This window comes from Filicampus tigris, chromosome 14 (genome assembly GCF_054856515.1).
Source record: "Filicampus tigris isolate MCC_2025a chromosome 14, RoL_Ftig_1.0, whole genome shotgun sequence".
NCBI classification, from domain to species: Eukaryota; Metazoa; Chordata; class Actinopteri; order Syngnathiformes; family Syngnathidae; genus Filicampus; species Filicampus tigris.
Window position 1 is genome coordinate 23,277,830 of NC_141230.1, and position 18,596 is coordinate 23,296,425.

At 46.0% G+C, this 18,596-nt stretch overlaps 4 protein-coding genes across 4 annotated transcripts; 2 read left to right on the plus strand and 2 right to left on the minus strand.

Moving 5' to 3' along the window:
• The first annotated feature begins 3 nt into the window (after positions 1–3).
• sympk (symplekin) lies at positions 4–11,453 on the plus strand. Its single transcript, XM_086052201.1, has 26 exons — positions 4–148; positions 399–510; positions 608–673; positions 1,522–1,575; positions 1,660–1,733; positions 1,830–1,956; positions 2,763–3,012; positions 3,203–3,373; positions 3,482–3,721; positions 3,917–4,068; positions 4,163–4,313; positions 4,795–5,011; positions 5,098–5,248; positions 5,373–5,608; positions 6,285–6,366; positions 6,448–6,561; positions 7,189–7,336; positions 7,420–7,580; positions 8,037–8,145; positions 8,249–8,349; positions 9,203–9,293; positions 9,413–9,514; positions 9,614–9,801; positions 10,020–10,196; positions 10,333–10,638; positions 10,974–11,453. The coding sequence occupies exons 2-26, from the start codon at positions 448–450 to the stop codon at positions 11,298–11,300; spliced, it is 3,858 nt and encodes a 1,285-aa protein (XP_085908327.1). The 5' UTR covers positions 4–148; positions 399–447; the 3' UTR covers positions 11,301–11,453.
• Positions 11,454–11,749: 296 nt separating this feature from the next.
• LOC147136905 (uncharacterized) lies at positions 11,750–18,099 on the plus strand. Its single transcript, XM_086051596.1, has 8 exons — positions 11,750–12,080; positions 12,372–12,461; positions 12,833–12,912; positions 13,004–13,119; positions 13,212–13,309; positions 14,057–14,125; positions 14,202–14,260; positions 15,026–18,099. Exons 1-8 carry the CDS (start codon positions 11,889–11,891, stop codon positions 15,144–15,146), a joined length of 825 nt encoding a protein of 274 aa, XP_085907722.1. The 5' UTR covers positions 11,750–11,888; the 3' UTR covers positions 15,147–18,099.
• asnsd1 (asparagine synthetase domain containing 1) lies at positions 15,162–17,588 on the minus strand. The gene is made up of 3 exons (XM_086051595.1): positions 16,119–17,588; positions 15,828–16,009; positions 15,162–15,482 (listed from the first exon to the last, which is right to left on the minus strand). Exons 1-3 carry the CDS (start codon positions 17,586–17,588, stop codon positions 15,236–15,238), a joined length of 1,899 nt encoding a protein of 632 aa, XP_085907721.1. The 3' UTR covers positions 15,162–15,235.
• asdurf (ASNSD1 upstream open reading frame) lies at positions 17,505–18,572 on the minus strand. The gene is made up of 4 exons (XM_086051597.1): positions 18,400–18,572; positions 17,886–17,939; positions 17,725–17,800; positions 17,505–17,654 (listed from the first exon to the last, which is right to left on the minus strand). Exons 1-4 carry the CDS (start codon positions 18,475–18,477, stop codon positions 17,614–17,616), a joined length of 249 nt encoding a protein of 82 aa, XP_085907723.1. The 5' UTR covers positions 18,478–18,572; the 3' UTR covers positions 17,505–17,613.
• Between the last annotated feature and the right edge of the window lie 24 nt (positions 18,573–18,596).

Genomic DNA, 18,596 nt, shown 5'->3' on the forward strand with positions numbered 1-18,596 from the left:
AATGGGAGAAATGTGTCATACGGGGGCAGTATGGATCCGCGCTTCATGTTTTGAACACAAGAGGAAGAATAAAAAAAAAAAAAACGCCGCTACAGAACTGTGGCTACTCATTCAAGGATAGTTAAGCTTCGTTTTCATATAATTTAAGGTATTTAAGAATGTATCAACGTGCTTTATATGTGTCGGAATGGGCTTGTGGCTGTGTTCTTTAGGGATGCATAGCTGTCACACTCGTCTGACTAACTGTCTCGCTAAGTGTGCTCGGTGGTTAGCATGGCGCTAGTTAGCATGTTAGCAGTAAAGAATAGTCAACTTGTGTCCATTGTCACTTCCGACTCGTGTTTGTCTCCATTTTTTCACGGTTGTCTGTACTACTGGTTTTATGTTTGTGTAATCAGAATTGGGGATATGGTGTTTAACACGGATAGAAAATAAAGAAAGTCCAACATGGAGTTCTCCGCAGACGACGGAGAGACACACAGTGTCATAGACATGACCACTAGTGAAAAGGTAAATATGACCCTATGGAATAATAATAATAATAATAATAATAATAATAATAATGAATGTAGCCGGAACATGTAATAAACTAGATGTATTCCTTCAGGTGGTGGATCTTTTGAATCAGGCTGCCTTGATTCCCACAGATGTAAAGCTGACTGTGCTCAAACAGGTCTGTAGTCTCCTGAAAGCATTTCCTTTGGAAATAATAATGATAGATCCCAGGTGCCTACCATGAACAAATACACAAATGAGGAAGAAATACTGCATCAAACACCCACTTGTTATACTGTGGTTAAAATCGCCCAGTTTTCAGGGGTGGATCTGTCTCATTGTAATGCTGAGTATGCTTTAAGAATGAGAAGAATCATCTTTATTTGTAATGTACACAAACATACACAAAATTTGACATTTCCATGCCGACTGGGGGGGTTGGTTGCTACGATGATGCAACAAAGCTTTGCCAACCTAGTGATTCCGGCGTTGTATTGCCAATAACTTTTCCAACCCTTCTAATGAGCACAGTGGACCACCGCACACATGCATTTGTGGATTTCCCCAAAATATTGTTCAATAAAATTTTTATTATTTTTTGTTTTTGCTGAGCCAACCCAATTTTACGTAGAAAGTGCTTATTGGTAGTCAGAAAAAAAAAAGCTGTTTCAATGGGTGGCAGTTATTCTGTTATTTTTGCTATTCACGTGCTGGCCCTGTCCCTGTCCTCGCGAACAAGTGACTTGCAACAAATTTTCTCTGCAATTCCCATGGACGCACTGTAAATGAATGGCACTTGCGCAAAACTACTACTGGCTAATTTGACCACATAATATAATACACCACCCAAAAAAAAGCAAGCTCCTGTAAATTTGTACTTTCCCTTGTTGTGGCAACTTTTCAACACCAAGCCACTGGATTTAAACTTTGTCAACTAGTGTATCTGATCTGTGTATGTGGCACATGCAACGGGAGACATCACCTAGCCCAAATATTTGTTTTTTTCCCCTCTATTTCATTTTCCAGGTCCAGGAGCTTATCATCAACAAAGATCCGTCTCTCCTTGACAATTTCTTGGATGTAAGGGCACACGTGAGCATGATTCATCATGTTTGCAATGTGAAATTAATCTCTTTTTTTTTCTTCTACTTCTTCACCTTGTAGGAGATAATTGCCTTTCAGACGGACAAATCCATCGAAGTGAGAAAGTTTGTCATCGGCTTCATTGAGGAAGCATGGTGGGTGCTTTTGTATTGTAGTCACAGCTTAGTAAAATAAAAAATTGTTTTGTACTAGAGTCACATGTTTTTTGGGGGATTTTTTAATCTTTGCAGTAAACGAGACAATGAGCTGCTCCTCAGGCTAATCGCAAACTTGAACATGCTGCTCAAGGACGACAGCGTCAACGTGGTGAAGAAAGCCATTCTCACACTCACGCAGATGTACAAGGTTACACTTCAGGTAAGTTTTCTACAAAAAGTGACTTTCTTTTGTTCGTAATATCGACATCTCTCGCACCATGCGTGGAAATTTAAAAAAAAAAAATGCAAACACATGTTGCCTGGGGACAGACCGAACCAGTGAACCTAATTTGTTTGTGCATTTTCTGCGCTGTCAATCTGAAAAAAAATCTACTTTTGAGTAAAGGGATGGGAATTGAAATATATTTTATAATCTAATTCATCAATTAATGGAAAATTGACTGATTCATTGATTAGTAACATAATTGTTAATTGTAGCCCTAATGTTTTTGAACGGGTACCTGAACACGACAACCCCCAAAATTCTATTCCGTTGCATTCCTTGAAAAGTTGAGAAAATTGCTTGTTTTCACCCAGAGTTAAAGCATTTGGGTTTAATGTTGCAGACACCATGCCTGAAACTTCACACGTTTTGGCAAGTGTGTGTATCTTGGTGAAAAATGGAGGGATCCCCAAAACTCATACAGTAGCACCCCTTAGAAAGTTTGAAAAAAATACCCCCAGACTCCAGTTTCACCGATATACTTGGAATTGGGTGGACATCATCATAGGACGCACAAGTAAGTCTCAAGAATCCAGACTTGAAATGGAACAGGAAGTTGACCATTGGTTGGTTTGGAAGCAGCCGTTTCAGGTGACTTACAGTGCTTGTCTATTGGTAAACCACGAATTGGCACTCCTTCAAACGAGCCCCAGTCGGAAGCAGATATCCAAGTCAAGGTTTGCCTCCCCATATAGAACAGATCCCAGTACGCTGTTTCACCCTGCGTCTTTGTTTCCCACCAGTGGCTGGTGCGAGCCAAAGCCGTGTCGGATATGCAGGAGGCCTGCTGGGACATGGTGACGCAGATGAAAGGCGACGTCCTGGCGCTGCTGGACTCGGAGAACGACGGCGTGCGCACTCATGCCATCAAATTCACCGAGTCGCTCATCGTCACCCTGTCGCCTCGCGTGGCCGACTCGGATGTGCCCAAGCGGCAGGAGAGCGATATCAGCTTGGACAAAGTACCCAAGGACCACACGTACATCCGCTACGGTGGGAAAACTAGAATGCAGCTGCTGGTCTAAACACGACCACAAGCACTGACCTACTTTTAACAAGCTCAATTCCAATACATGATCCGTGAAATTGTACCAATACGTTCCCAAAAGTCTATTCCAGTCTATAAGTGTACAGTATTCTTCGTCTAAATCAACAAATAAAATGTCCACATTTTCCTCTGTAGATGTTTTGTGTGAAGAGGGAAAGTTGGCTCTGGACAAGCTGCTGAAGTTTATGGTGCATCCTGCCATTTCCAGCATTAACCTGACCACCGCACTGGGCTCCCTCGCCACCATCGCCCGCCAGAGGCCCATGTTTATGTCCAAGGTGGTGCAGGCGTACGAGACCTTACACGGTGAGTCCGGGAACGGCTCAGGTTGACCATAATACTGCTCCTTTTCTTCAGCACGAAACCCAACTTTTCTTTTTTTTTTTTTTTTTTTTTTTTTTTTCTTTCGTAAAGCTAATCTTCCGCCCACCCTGGCCAAGTCGCAGGTGAGCAGCGTGCGAAAGAACCTCAAGCTGCACCTGGTGGCCGTGCTGAAGCATCCGTGCAGTCTGGAGTTCCAGAGCCAGATCGGCACCTTGTTGCTGGACCTGGGCATGCCCCAGAGCGAGATCACGCGCTCCACGCCGCCGCTGAGGGAGCAGCGCAAGAGGCCGCGGCACGAGCAGTACACGGAGGGGAAGAAGGTTAAGATGGGTCAGTGCCGTCTTGACAATAACACACAAGCGGTACAATTGGTCATTGGAAGCCGTTGCGGCTCAGTGCACTGAGATCATTCGATGAGTGGCGACGTCAGCGTTTGATGCACATGGTCGTGGGGAGTGAGTCTCGCGCTTGGAGTATCCGAGTATGCGCCTTGGATTCATGACTTTGCCTCTGCTGTGTGTTCAGAGCAAACCTTGATGGAAGACGACGAGGACAAGGAGGAGCCGGCCCCTCTTTCAGCCCCCAAGCCAGCTCCGGTCCCAGTGGCGCAGTCAGCCATTGACCTGACCGCCGACTTCCTGCGCCCGCTCCTCAAAGCCGAGAACGTCGCCAATCTGGTGAGCGAGTGAGCGAGCGAGCGAGCGAGCGGCGGGGCCGCTTTTGCGTCGGCTTTTCGCCCGCGCTCAACCCGACGAGTGTCTGTGTGCGCAGGTGCTGATCAGCATGGTGTATCTGCCCGACACCATGCCGGCGTCCTTCCAGGCCACGTACACGCCTGTGGAGTCGGCAGGCACCGATGCCCAAATCAAGCATTTGGCCCGGCTGATGGCCACGCAGATGACTGCGGCTGGGATCGGGCCAGGTCGGTCAAGCAAACTTTAAAGCCTCACTTTCACTTACAAAAGCCAAATTAACAAAAGAGTCGTTTAAATGACTGAAATCACCAGGCAGCTTTCCCATTGAAGCTCATTGAAAAGGAAAATTACTTCAGGAAGTTGACGATCAGCAAAGATAGCAGTGAAGCGTTGGTTGCTCTGGCTGTAAAGGTGGGAAAAACTCATGCTGTGGCCCCCCTGACTTCAACCCTATGGAGAACCTTTGGAGCGTCCTTAAAATGAACACCTTTTGCCAACCCTCAATTAATTGTAGCGCCATCATCAACTAATTGTACCGATTAAAAACCGGGGAGTCATGGAGTTACTGATGAGATGGTAAAGGTGTTTATTGACCAAATGTTTCCCGATTGGGACACTTGTGGGAAACGGATTGACCCAGGGGCATTGCTGCAATTTCAACATACCGGGAAACATGCCCGTGTGTTTTTTTTGTTGCCCTCCATACAGGCCTGGAGCAGTGCAAAGCGCGCGAGAACGAGGCGGGCAAAGAGGAGGAGGACGACGACGAGACGGGCGGCAGGGACTCGCTCATCAAGCGCAAAGTCCCCGTGATGGTGGGCCAGGCCATCTCCGTGGTGGGGGACTACTCGGAGAAAGGACGGGCCGCCAACCTGTCCGCTGTCAAGAGGCTTCCCGAGCCCATCCTTCCGTCCACGCAAACCAAGTCAGATCTGCGAACAGCAACTGGCAAAAAATGCCCGACGAACTCCTCCGCACTGTCTTTGTCGTCTTTCTTCGCTTGTTGAGCAGATTGGCAGGGCTGAGCGGGAGGAAGAAAGTCTTCAGGCTGTCCGATGTGATCCAGCCTTTATCCGACACGCAGATTGAGCAGTTGACCTCCAAGACCATCAAGCGCATCCTTCACTCCGAAAAGACCATCACTCAAAGTGGCATGTCCCATGTAAGCCATCGCTCTCACTTAGTACTGGACGCTTGATTTTTTTTTTTTTTTTTTTTTATCCAGAAAGAAAAACTTGATTCCTTTCCTTACTTGTCTGTAAGCGCGGCAAATGTCTTTGTGCCAGGTCCGAGTGAAGCTCCTCTCCAAGCTGGTGACGCAGTTTGAGGGCATCATGAAGGAGGACGTGCTGCACTTCATTTTGGAGGACATCCGCAGCCGCAGCGAGCTGGCCTTTTCGCTGCTCTATCAGGAGTACAACACCTACCTGAGCCAGCTGCCCTCGGGCCTGCTGGACAGCTACGACCAGTGTCTCTACACGCTGCTCTCCGGGCTGCAGGAGAAGCCCGAGCAGAAGGACGGGTGAGGACCGAATAGCCTCGTTCGCTCATCCGGTCAGGAGTTAAACAACTCCTGAAGACTGCGCCCCCCACCAAAAAAAACAAACAAAAAAAACAATCGTCCACTTCAAATCAAACTGACGGTCGGTCAGCCTTTGTGTTTGTGGGCATAGCTTGTTCCGGCCCGGCATAATTGAGCTCAAAGTAACTGATGAGATCAAAATGGCTGACTTTCTGTACCGCTTCTAATGCGTGCCTTCTCAAGAGAATTTTTTGTTTTTTTGCAGTTATGATAGATGATGTACCCCAAATTTCATGTTGGGAGAAACTCTTTGGGGGGCTAAATTTCCCCCCAAAAATCGACGAGCGACCCAGCAAAATTCAAGGTTGTCCTTTGACCCCATAGTACACAAAAAAAAATGTTTGTTCCGTTTCACGTGGCCCATCTGTCTCTTTTATATGGTATATACGGACAAAATCTCCCAGGAAAGTTGACCTTTGAAGGCCCCCTAGAAATGGCCTAAATGACCCTAAAATGTCGGCTGCAAGTCAAACTGCAAGTCTTCCTATGTAAAAAAAATTTTTCCCCCCCAGGTCTGCTCATGGTAGAAATGACACTTAGTGAAGGTGGCTTGGGGTCTGATTTTGCAAAGCACTCCAGTGGGCGCCGCTGAGTAACTTTTGTTGTTGTGTGGCAGACTGTTCACCAAACTGGTACTGGAGGCTCCCATCATCACAGAGTCGGCGCTGGAAGTCATCCGCCGTTATTGTGAGGACGAGGTGCGTCAACAGCAGCAAGACATTGCAGCAGCATTGGATGGCGCCTTCCACTCAGCTCTTGTCCCGCCTGTCCTGTTGCAGTCGCGCGTGTATTTAGGCATGACCACGCTGAAGGAGCTCATCGTCAAGCGGCCTTCCCGGCAATTCCAGTACCTTCACGTGCTGCTGGATCTCAGCTCCCATGAAAAAGAGAAGGTAGCAACATTGCTCTCAGCATTTACGTCTTGTTTAGTACGTCTCTCCTCTTACGTCAGGGCTCAAATTGACGTTTTAAAGTCAACAAAGCCTAGCTATTCTACCATGCCTAAATTAAAATCCATTCACAAATATGTCTTTTATTTGTTATTTAGCAGTAATGTAAACCTCAAAATGGAAACTATGGTTTGATTGGGAATAAGCTCAATAGTCTGTTGGGTGGTGGGTCAAATAATTCTTTTCAAACAAAATCGGAGAGAAAAAAAAATCCAGTTTTGAAATGTTAAAAAAAGAAAAACATTTAGGATAAAACTACTGCTAGCCTCATTTTTGCCACTTTCTTTATTTTTCACATGACTTTTGAATTTGCAGTTCCTTGAAAAATTGCATATTAAATCAGTGGTCCACAATCTCTTTTGTTCCTGGACCGCACAGATCGAGGGCGGGACAAAAACAAAATCGGGAATATATACACACTAGTCACAAGTTATCTTCCAATATTGGCAAAAACAGGAGCTGCGCTAAATACAACTTCTATAATATAAAAGATGTCATTGCAAGTAACGTCTTGTGATGTTTTTGTTTTTCCACTTGAAGTGAGTGTCAGTGCGTTTGGCCACTTTTCAGGTGCGCTCCACCGCCCTGGCCTTTCTGAAGCGCATGTACGAGAAAGACCACCTGCGGGACTACATTGAGAAGTTTGCCTTGAACTACATGCAACTCCTGGTGCACCCCAATCCCCCTTCGCTGCTCTTTGGGGCCGACAAAGACACAGGTTGCGCCGCCGGCCGCCGCCCAAGCTCTGCCGAACCGCGCGCTTCCAAACTCACGGCGCTGCGTGTTTGCTTGCCGACGCAGAGGTGGCGTCCCCCTGGACCGAAGAGACGGTGCGCCAGTGTCTCTTCCTCTACTTGTCTCTGCTGCCGTTGAACCACAAGCTGGTGCACGAGCTGGCGTCCGTCTACACCGAGGCCATCGCCGACATCAAGCGCAGCGTGCTTCGAGCCATCGAGCTGCCCGTAAGTGGCTCGTCCTGCAGACGGGTGTCTCCGAGTCTTCACAAGTGTCCCACAACACCGCAAAAAGTCGCTCGGCTTGCTGCTTTATTGCTTTTGATTGCCGCCTGCATGGATGCACTCCACCCATTGGAAATGTGCAATTCGGGGGCTCAGTGATGCATGACACGCCATGCTTTGACCGCCCGCCTTTATGGGTGCTGACTTTTATTCGTCACACCCTGGCAGAGTAAGTAGAATTTGCTTGCCTTGTCACAAACCCGGCAGTGGCCACGTTATGCCACCTCCAGAAGAGGCTCGCAAAAGACCGTTTTTTTTGTGTTTGTTTGTTTTTTTCTTATCCTTGGAGCATTTTGACAAATGTGCGTCCCGATCGTGTGATGAAGACAGAGTTGTGACAATTGTGAACATTTTCATGACGGTAATAGTAAATGCACAAGATGTCTCTTTGAACGACAGATCCGCGGAATGGGCATGAACTCTCCCGAGCTTCTGCTGCTGGTTGAAAACTGCCCCAAGGGCGCCGAGACGCTCGTGACCCGCTGCCTGCACATTTTGACGGATAAAGGTAACTGACCTCCAACTGGAAACTGGACAATTGACACTGTTTGGTTCAGTGGAATTGGGAATTAAAAAGTCAACCCCACCCGCTTTCCTCTCCCGGCGCGCAGTGCCTCCGTCTCCAGAGCTGGTGGAGCGGGTGCGGGACCTTTACCATAAACGCGTGCCGGATGTTCGCTTCCTCATCCCAGTCATCAACGGGCTTGAAAAGGTAACGGCTTCGAAATGCAAACTCTGGTGCTCAAGGGACACCTTCCGTTTGGAAAACGCACACTCGGGCCTGGCCGTTTGTTTGGGACAGAAAAAGGAAACAAAAAACAGTCATGTACACTATGTCAAATAGTTTAGCGTTGTAATAATTCAGGTTTATGTTTATTTGGATTATTTCATATTTAATTAACCAGTTATTTGATCAAATAATCTCATGTACATGTAAAAATGTTTATTTTACAAATACATTTTCTTATATGATTTACAATACATAAATTGACCAATTTATTAGAGTAAATAAAAAATTGAGAAAATGTAAAATTCTTAGTTGATCTTATTTGGAATACATGAAAACGTTACCAGTTACTTAATAAGATGAATAATCAAATTTATATTTGAAATGATTCATACGTTTTTTTCTTGTATCATTTAGAAAACCTCAATTCAATTACTTAAGAAAATCTTTGTAAAATTGATTATAATTTTTTGTATATTTACAATACATAGTCTAACAAATTATTTAATAGAATAAATAAAACAATGTTAAATATGTAAACTTACAATACATTTTTTCTTTTATTTACAACACAAAAATCGACCAATTACTTCAAGTCAAGTCAAGTACAATCTTCATTTTTAATCATTTCATCTTAATAATAATTTAATCAAAAGAGTAAAAGTACCCAATGTAAATGTACAGTTGTTGATTTGTACTATAATTCCCATAAATGTTACTAAAATCACTCAGCAAATAGGACTTGCATTTCTGCCAAATTTGATTTATGCCCGAATTTGGTTTATCGTAAATGAGTGAAGCGCGACTAAAAGGATTTTTGTCTGTTGTGGTGTTGAAGAATGAAGTCATCCAGGCGCTTCCCAAGCTGATCAAACTCAACCCCATTGTCGTCAAGGAGGTGTTCAATCGGCTCCTGGGAACCCAGCACAGTAAGACCCCCGCCCCTCACTTATTTGTTTCTTGTCCTGATTGCGTGTATTACAGTTAGTTTAGTGGTGTTCTACCAAGACTTGTACGAATGCTCCTTTTTGTGCGCGTCGTCCTTCAGGTGAAGGAAGTTCATCGGTGTCCCCTCTGACGCCGGGAGATCTGCTGATCGCCTTGCACAACATCGACTCCACCAAATGCGATATGAAGTCCATCATTAAAGGTTAGAAGTTGATAGAACCCCTGCAGACGCTCAACTTGGTGCCTAAAGTGTCCCCCAGCGGAATGTCTGAAAAACTTCCAAATATTTTCCACCCTTTAGCAACCAACCTGTGCTTCGGCGAGAAGAACGTGTACACGTCGGAGGTTCTGGCGGTGGTGATGCAGCAGCTGATGGAGCAGAACCCTCTGCCCATTCTGCTCATGAGGACCGTCATCCAGTCGCTCACCATGTACCCGCGACTCTGCGGCTTCGTCATGAACATCCTGTCCAGGCTCATCGTCAAGCAGGTCAACTTGGGCTCTCACGTTTGCTCGTGGAATCATTTTCTTCAAGCGACAGGATTAGTGCTTCTGCCCTGCTCTGCCTGTATCTCATTTGAGGCTGCAAGAATTGCCTCTCACTTATAATGCATGTGCGATCACCTCAAATCACAGTCCTGTTGCTCAACCGAGTCGGCGAGCAGAATATACAGAAGGTCACATGGTGGCTCATTTCTCCCCCGAAGGTGTGGAAGTACCCCAAGGTGTGGGAGGGCTTCGTCAAATGCTGCCAGAGAACCAAACCTCAGTCGTACAGCGTCCTTCTGCAGCTGCCTCACACCCAGCTCGCCAGCGTCTTTGAACGCTGCCCGGAGATGAGGGAACCCCTGCTGCACCACGTCCGATCCTTCACGCCGCACCAGGCAAGTACCATCCCCGCCGAAACATCACACGATAATCGCTCCTAATGATCTCCTTTAAGTCATCCCACCCCAACAAACAAATTAGCTTTTTATATCATCATTATTATTGTATATTTTTTCCGGTTGCATCCAACAGCAAGCTCACATCCCGTCCTCTGTCATGGCGGTCCTGGAAGCAAGCAAAAAGGCCGAAGCCAAGCCGGCGGAGCCCGTGAAGAAGGAGGCGCTCCGCATGGAGAGGGCTCCTGTCCCGGCGGCCGCCGAACGGCCGCAACCGCAAGCGCGGCAACAGGAAGAACGCGCCGTCACTGCTAATGTGGTGGGCGAGGAGGAGGAGGAGGAGGAGGAGGAGGAGGAGGAGGAGGAGGAGGAGCCGGAGCCCATGGAGCAGGAGCAAGCAGACCCAGTGAGATGTGAGGAGACGGTGAACGCTCCCTTGGAGGTACGCTACAAAAAGGAACATCTGCTTTCTCAACAAACGGTTGGAAAGGCAAAGAAATTGTTCAGTCATTTTTCAGTGTGCAAATGCAACTTCGCCAATGAAAATAGTTGACGTCACATATTTGTACATAAAGCTTTTGTAGTGTTAAACAAACCCTGGCGCAGATTGACCAAAAGTATTAGAAACCAGAAAATGTATCTCCTCATGAACGCCATTACCAACCGTTTCATAGGAAAGACGCTATGTTCAATGAGACAATTCCAACTAACCCGAAGATGGGTCAATTTGAGGCGCATTGCGAAAGGAGACTTCAGCTCCATTTTGATATCCCTTAGGTGGAGATGGCGAGAGCTGATGAAACACCTGAACCCGCACCCGAACCAGAAGGGGAACCCGAACCCAAAGCAGAACCCAAGCCTGACCTTGTACCCGAGCTGGAACTTGAACAGGAAGCTGAACCTGAAACTGAAGTCCAGCTTGATCCTGAATCAGAACCCGAACCAGAAGCTGAACCCAAACCAGAAGCCGAACCAGAAGCTGAACCAGATGAGGATCCAATGGAGAGCTCTGAAGCGGAACCTTCTGATCCCCAGGAGACGCCGAAAGAGGACGAGGACAGAGACGCCGTTCAGGACGTTGGGGGTGGCTGTGAAGAAGCGTAATGAAGAGCACAAAAAAAAAAAAAGTTCTTCTTCATGTTTGTGGATTGTAATGTTCCTTGTCGTCTTTCTGTATTTGTAGAAAATCAATTTTGACTGTCAGCAAGGTTTCCACACGTCCCTCGTTGCGGTCAACAATAAATCAATAAAACAAGATATGTGTTGTCACGTATGCTTACTTCTACAATGACATTATTCAGTGCTGCCTTGATTAACGAGTCTTTCTAGATGAGAGCCGCAGTGATTTTTTTTCTAATTAAAAACAAAACTGTGTGGCATTTTGGATAGGGAGAAGCTCACATGGGAATGTATTGCATTTGTTGACTTTCTTAATATAATAATATCGGGTTCAGTATCGACAAGCCCTGCGGTCTGGATCGATACCAAGTCATGCACACGTTCAAATGTATTTGACTGCAGATGGCAGACCACTTCTTGTAGTAACACGTGACTCATCCCGGAAGTGTCTGTCAGACTGATGACATCGCGCTTGAGCTTTGCTGCTACTTCAACAGTCAACTTGATGACTATTTTCCAGTGACTACTAGACTAGTACACCAACACCTAGTGAGCGTCAGCCGCTGAGTATCGATGAAGGCGGTGATCCTCGCCGCCGGCTACGGCACCAGGCTCCAGCGGGACGTGGCAGCCGACCGCAGCGGGCGATTCGCTCACCTGGTCGGCGTCGCCAAGCCGCTGATGCCGGTAGGGAACCGCGCGCTCCTCAGCCACTGGATCCGAGCATTGGCCGCCTCCGACGGGCTGGACGGAATATACGTCGTGGTGAGTAACAGTCCGAGTATACAATACAATCAGGGTTGAGTTGCTACTCAACCAAATGGACTTTGCTCACATCATGTTATGCCCAACCAATTTCAAGCTGAGCCTTGAAACTGATGACCGAAGCTAATCGTTTATTTTCAAAGTTGCTGTTTCGACCCAAACTGGTCACCTTCCTGTTTGATTTCTTGATTTCTTTAGACTTTTTCGCGTGTCCACCCATTTTGGCAATTTGGTGTCCATCAGTGAAAGTGGTGTTAAAATGGTCACTTGTTGTGCCCTCTCTTTCCACAGACCAACGCTCTTTACCTGGTTGCATTCCAAGAATGGGCCTCACACTTCCCAAACGTCAAGATTGTCTGCGACCAGACCACAAACAATGATGTAAATATATATTTTGACACCTGACAACTTTGGAACGTTAACGTTTGTATGCTGATGAAGTGCAGCCTCCACTCGTAAAAATACGAATGAATCTTTATGGTCTTAAATGGGGAGGATGGTTAAATTATGCAGTGGTGGCTTTGCGCATATGGAATGCATTCATCCACTTGCAGTCTGGACGTGAGGAGGTGAATATCTCCTGCTCTGGAGGGAAAACAAAAACACCACACCGTTTTGTTGCTTGCTAACGTGGGACAATGACGACAAAAAGAGTGTGTTTTTCACAGATGGTGGAGTTAGCCCACTCTAGTTGTCAGTGGGTGGCTTAATTACCCATGTCTGTCTTTTTTTTTTTTTTTTTTAATGACCAGGAGCGTCTCGGTGCCGTGGGCTGCCTCCAACTGGCGGTGAAGCACTTTCAGATCCAGGACCATGTCATGGTAATCGGAGGGTGAGCTCCTATCATATATGACCAACATTTTGCTCAGAGAACGTTTACCACCTTGTTTATTTTGTTGTTGTTGTTGTTGGGTTCTTACCAGCGACACGCTTTTCAAAGAGGACTTCAGCCTCGCTCAGATCCAGTCCAGGTTTTCCGAACTCCAAGCGGAATGTGAGGACAACAATGTGGTGCTGTCCTACAAGTGCAGAGACGACGGTGAGGATTGGGAGGTTGCTGTACTTCATTGTATGAAGAAATCAAGTTTAAAAAAAACTTTTTTTTCCCCCTCTTGCTTGTTTGTGGTGCAGAAACTCCCAAATACGGAATAGTGGAAGTTGATGATGAGCTTCGAGCCGTGTGTATGAAGGAGAAGCCGCTGCCATCGGAAACCACGTCAAGAAGAGCCGTAAGTTGAGTCCAAAAGTGGATGTTAACTCTCCTGTTTAGTGCACTGACGATGAAACACTTGCACGATGTGTGTTTGTGTGTTACGTTAAGACGAAGTAAGGTGCGTGTGTGTCAGCATATTAAGTGCATGTGGTTCAAGTTCAAATTTGGAAGCAAATGGACGAAATCTCTAAGTCTCTCTAAATCGCTATGTCTTTAAAGGGCTGCTGTCAATATTCAAAATGATCTTAAAATGGCTGCTTCCAATCAAAATGGTAGACCTCCTCTACGTTTAAGTCATAACTTTCACAAATTTCAACTAATTTCATGTTGCTGCCTCAAAGTGTCTCCAGGGGCTGGATTTTCAAAACAAATAATGGTTTAGTTGCTGATTTGCTGATCTTTTTCAGGCATGGCTTCTTTTTTTGTGGCTCCACTCATGATACACATGCCTACCAAATGTCTTGTTTTTATGTGTAACTGAGTTCAGGGGCTCATTTTCTCAGAAAGACCCCTGGTAATATTCAGAATGAACCTAAAATGGCTTCTTCAAACTAAAATGTCAAAGTGTCTTTTTAGGCATAGACCCACCAAAAAAAAAGAATCATGATAAACATGCCTACATGCAAATGACATACCATGCAATGTGGCTCCAGGGGCTGAATTTTCGGAGGCAGACCCCTGGAATTGTCCAAAAAGAGCCTATAGTTGCCGCTTGACTTAAATTAGCCACAGTTGCTCATCCTGTTTTGTTTTTTCCTCCCAGTGTCCTTGTTTCTACATGTTGTCGAAGACAAGTCTCCCTCTCTTGGACACTTTCCTTCTGGAAAAGAAGGTAAGGCCAATCGTCCACGCTGCCCCATAGCCACAGTGATTATTATTTGAATGAATATTTCCATCATGCCCTGCAGGATGCTGCTATACAGGACAAAGACGCCCCTGGAAACTTTGTGTCTTGGCTCATTCTGAGGTAAACAACACATTTCGAATAATAATAATTAGAAGAACACACTACATTTACTTTATACTGTCATTTTAAGGGACCCAAGGATGCTATTCATAGTTATTCATCAGTTATTATTGACAATTATATTGAATACATCATTAATTTCATAAATGTATACATAATATATTAATAAATGACAGACAAGATTTGTATAGCACCATTCAAGGGACGCGAGGACACTTTTTTTTTTTTAAATCATTTATGTTATTAATTAGAATCAAATAAATATATTCAATACTCCTGATGAATTAATATTGCACCGTTCAAGGGCCCAATGAGGCTTTTAATATGTAACCATTTATGACAAAAATTCCATTTAATATAGTAACGAATATATATCTTAGTTTTCTAACATCTTTCAAAGGGAGTCAAAGATACTTGAAATGTTTTCATTTAATGATTCATATGCATCCATACATTCTCAGAACTGCTTTATTTGTAATCTTAATATGTATTACTGATAATTGATAAATCTAACGTTAAATATAAACATATTCATATGTTATCTGTAGAAATATGCATTTAATTTGAGCAAATATCCATACTACCAAATAACATTTATGAATCAAACCTAATTAATACGTAATCAAATATTTCTTATTTAAAATATACAGTATACAATAAATTCATTGACGAATGTGTGCTTTTTTTAAAAAAAATTTTTAAAGTATTTTGTCAGGCTGTACAAATGGATTTAAAAAAAAAAAAGTTTTTTATTTTATTTGACAGAAAACCTGTGTATGTCCACGAGATTTGTGGGCGTTTCGACGTGGGCAACTTGCAGTCCTACGTGGACTGCGACCAGTATTTCAAAGGCAACCTGCACGACGTGCACACGTACATGATGTAGAGGAAGCACAAAGCGTATCTTTCCAAATTTTATTGACCAGCTCGATCCACAGATATGATGAAAGCATTGCAAACGGCAAATCCTTGCGCCTACTCGGCGAGCAGCCTGCCGCAGCGGTCCGACGCCTTCTCGCGGCCGTTCTCCATCTTGGCGATACGCGAACCAAACTGCATGGCCCTCTTGGGCAGGACGGCGGACGCCCCGAGGCCCAGCCGGCGGGCGGCCATCCTCAGCAGCAGTTTCTCGCCCACGCCCCGCGGGAGCGACAGGTCGGCCTTGTCACACATGGGCAGAGAGTTCAGGTAGCTCACCACGCTCTCGTCCAGGTACGGGAACCTGACAGTAGAAACAGACTTTTTAATAGCGGCCAATCGCTAACTTTTTACACCAAGTACCACTTTCAAAATGTGCCACCACCGTGATTTCACAATAAAATGCAGTCATTTTACCCTTTATGGACACTTGCATTATCCCCCCCCCCCCACACACACACACACATTGGGACTAGCCCAGGACCTTGCTGTCATGGAAATGACAGGTCTGTGAGGGGTGTTTGGACTGACCTGGTTGTCAAGTGGTCAGTCCTGTACTAGTGGACCTGGTCAGTTCAGCATTCAACTAGGTCCAGAAGTGTCAAACTGGCCAGGTCCACAAAGGCTACACTTAAAGAAGAGCCCTAACCTGGCCTCTTTGCCATGGTCTGCAATCACTCTGTCGTCCCTCCCCAAGTTCCTGGAGGAGATCCTGCCAAGCTCCATGGCTATTTCTTGGACCAGTCCTTGGTGTCCGGATGTCTTGAATCTCACTCTGTGTCTCGCGTAACCCGCCAGCTGCTCGTCAGCTCCGATGCCTGTCAGAATGACCTGGATGAAGGCGAAGATTTAGTTTCTGTGAAAGCAATGCACAGTGAAGCACAGGGAGCTGGGAGTGAGGGCATCAAATGACTCACGGTTTTCGTCCCTACTGCATTACCTTGGCTGACGACGTGAAACTGGTCCGGCCGTGGTCCCGGGCCAGGTAGCCCTTGCCCCTGGCCGCGAACCACACCGCGCACCCGATGCTGTCATCCAATACGGTGTCCAGCGGGTGCACCAAGTGATTGATGCGCTCGCGTCGCATTTGTTGCAGCTCCTCCCGCGTTACGTCCACTTCCACAAAGTTCCATCGCCTCTCCGGAGCCAAGGCTTGTAGTTCCTTAAGGCCGGATTTGCCGGTGATTCTGTCCGGGACATCGAAGGGCTCGCATGTTTGGGTTTCAGACTTACTCTGACTGGGTTTTTGTCTCTTGGCAGACTCTTTCCGAGCCTCCTGGCGTTGAAAAGCCACATTAAGAAGGTCTACGGATTGACAACGGGGTACGTGACGGTGAGCCAAGATGGCCAGTATCATAGAGTCGATGCCGCCTGAGAAAAGGATGGCAATACTGGAACGGTCGCCGTCCTGTGATTCATCGGGCAAAGACTGCACGCGTCTCCTGACAGCCACGCTGAGAACCTCGATCAGCCCTTTCACTGCTTCATCCTTTTTCATTTTGTCCAGAAGCTCTTCCAGATCCTCGACGATGGACTCTGGATTTCCCTGATGCTCGTTCAGTGTCGTGTTCAGAGGAACAACGGGTGATCTAAGCAGGTCCAGGGGCTTCTTCAGGATGATGCAGCTACCTGGGCCAGGAAGCCGGGTAGTCTCCGGGCAGGTGGAAACCAGATTATCTCCAACCTGAGACCAAGGATAAAGCTCTATCGTCGGTGATCCGGATTCTACGACTACCTTTAGGCCGATTCTATACACGCCGACTGCAGGAACCTCCCGCCATACACATGTTCCGGGTTCAGAAGGATTGGACAGACCCGGTTCGCAAGCACTGGTCTGGCCAGATCCACTATAGCCGGACCGCTCAGATTGAAAACAGTCAGACTGACCAGGTTCACAGGGGCTGGACTGAGCCGGTCCACAAGGGCGAGCTCCCACAGAGCTGAGTGTCAAGGCCTTCAGTGTGTAGTCATACTTCCACAGCAAACTCCTTCTCCCAAAGTAATCCCTCCCAAACCAGAGGCAGTCTTTGCTCTTTTGGTAGTAGACAAACCCCCAGGGACCTCGAATGGTGGACAGGACAGACAAAACGTCAGATGGGTTGTTGCAAGAAGACAAATGCCTCAGAACAACAGCAGTGTCGTTCTCAGTTGGGAGGACTTGTAAACCACTGAAGACCTCCCCGTTCCAGACCAGGATGTTGCCAGCAGGGTCCTGGAGCGGCTGAGTTGTGAGGACACCTCTCATGTGGAGAACGTGAGCTGAGAACAAGCAGCGATAAGGAGGATCGGAGCCCGAGACAATTAAATCCTCGCTCGAGTCGGGGCCTCTTCTTTTTAGATGTTCGTACATGGCTTTGTCCCACGTGAATTGCGAGGACGCTGGACTCACAAGACAAAAGATGCCGCACATGGTTGCAGGATTGCTCAGCTTAGCTTCACATGTGCTGCAACTCCTTTGTCAGGCTGTCCAGCTTCTCTATGGACAAGAGAGGAATCAGTTCACTTACTCGCTGTTATCTTACTCTTGCGTACACTTGTTAACTTACTCTTGCATGAACTCAAGGTCTGTCCTCTGTCCGCCAAGAACAATATGCTGCTGTTCCTCTGCTGGACATACACTTTCTATAGGCAAAACATAAATCACATTCATTCAAATATCTCAGTCACGACTGAATGTAATACTCTACATTCATTTAGTCAGGCTCACTCTGTCCTTCTTCAAACTCGACAGCTCCTCCACAGCCACCGTTTGCTCATGGATCTAAAAGTTAAAATACGAACACTGAATAAATGTATTTTAGTAACAAAAAGTGGAAAAACAACTACTTTCATGACCTCAATAACTACGTTTTATGGCTCAACTGAACTTGTTGTGGTTAACGAATGCAATTGTGTGGACAAATACAGCCTTTTGTGAGCAAATTAAATGTCTTATTGCATTTGTGGGAATGTACCATTTTACCGAAAACATATTTTGCGTTTTGCGAGCAAAATATAGCTTTTTCTTTCTCTTTATGGACAAAGGCGGCTTTTTGTGATCAACCAATGAATTAATATAATAATGCATTTCTGCGGGAAACTACCACTAAATGAGTCATGACTATTGATATGGTCCATTAGCCTATATGTTATGCCGACATGCCGGCTCGGAATTAATTTAATCCTGATGAACTGCGAAGATTAATTTTAGCTTGTTGATCTAGACGTGGAAGGTTGAGTACCTGTTTGTTTAGCTCCTCCTTACGTTCGGCAGACTGTCCGTCTAAATTGTGGTCTTTGTTATTGACCTTCGAAGACATTTTTGGCCCCCAAAACTAAGTGTAAGATCACAAAAAAAACGACGAAAGCTCTGACCGACACGAGTATCCTATGCTAAGCTAACCCATGAATAGCGACTCACATATGGGCAATGGGAAAA

What these genes read in the sequence shown, in the direction of transcription:
- sympk (XM_086052201.1), top strand. Translation starts at nt 448, where the DNA reads ATGGAGTTCTCCGCAGACGACGGAGAGACACACAGTGTCATAGACATG. An exon ending in CCACACGTACATCCGCTACG is followed by an intron (nt 3,013 to 3,202) that starts GTGGGAAAACTA and finishes TTTCCTCTGTAG; the next exon opens with ATGTTTTGTGTGAAGAGGGA. An exon ending in CTCAAAGTGGCATGTCCCAT is followed by an intron (nt 5,249 to 5,372) that starts GTAAGCCATCGC and finishes TCTTTGTGCCAG; the next exon opens with GTCCGAGTGAAGCTCCTCTC.
- LOC147136905 (XM_086051596.1), top strand. Translation starts at nt 11,889, where the DNA reads ATGAAGGCGGTGATCCTCGCCGCCGGCTACGGCACCAGGCTCCAGCGG. An exon ending in CTACAAGTGCAGAGACGACG is followed by an intron (nt 13,120 to 13,211) that starts GTGAGGATTGGG and finishes TTTGTGGTGCAG; the next exon opens with AAACTCCCAAATACGGAATA. An exon ending in CTTTCCTTCTGGAAAAGAAG is followed by an intron (nt 14,126 to 14,201) that starts GTAAGGCCAATC and finishes CATGCCCTGCAG; the next exon opens with GATGCTGCTATACAGGACAA.
- asnsd1 (XM_086051595.1), bottom strand. Translation starts at nt 17,588, where the DNA reads ATGTGCGGCATCTTTTGTCTTGTGAGTCCAGCGTCCTCGCAATTCACG. An exon ending in GTTTCACGTCGTCAGCCAAG is followed by an intron (nt 16,010 to 16,118) that starts GTAATGCAGTAG and finishes GCCTTCATCCAG; the next exon opens with GTCATTCTGACAGGCATCGG. An exon ending in GACCATGGCAAAGAGGCCAG is followed by an intron (nt 15,483 to 15,827) that starts GTTAGGGCTCTT and finishes TTCTACTGTCAG; the next exon opens with GTTCCCGTACCTGGACGAGA.
- asdurf (XM_086051597.1), bottom strand. Translation starts at nt 18,477, where the DNA reads ATGTCTTCGAAGGTCAATAACAAAGACCACAATTTAGACGGACAGTCT. An exon ending in AGGAGGAGCTAAACAAACAG is followed by an intron (nt 17,940 to 18,399) that starts GTACTCAACCTT and finishes TTTAACTTTTAG; the next exon opens with ATCCATGAGCAAACGGTGGC. An exon ending in GACCTTGAGTTCATGCAAGA is followed by an intron (nt 17,655 to 17,724) that starts GTAAGTTAACAA and finishes TCTTGTCCATAG; the next exon opens with AGAAGCTGGACAGCCTGACA.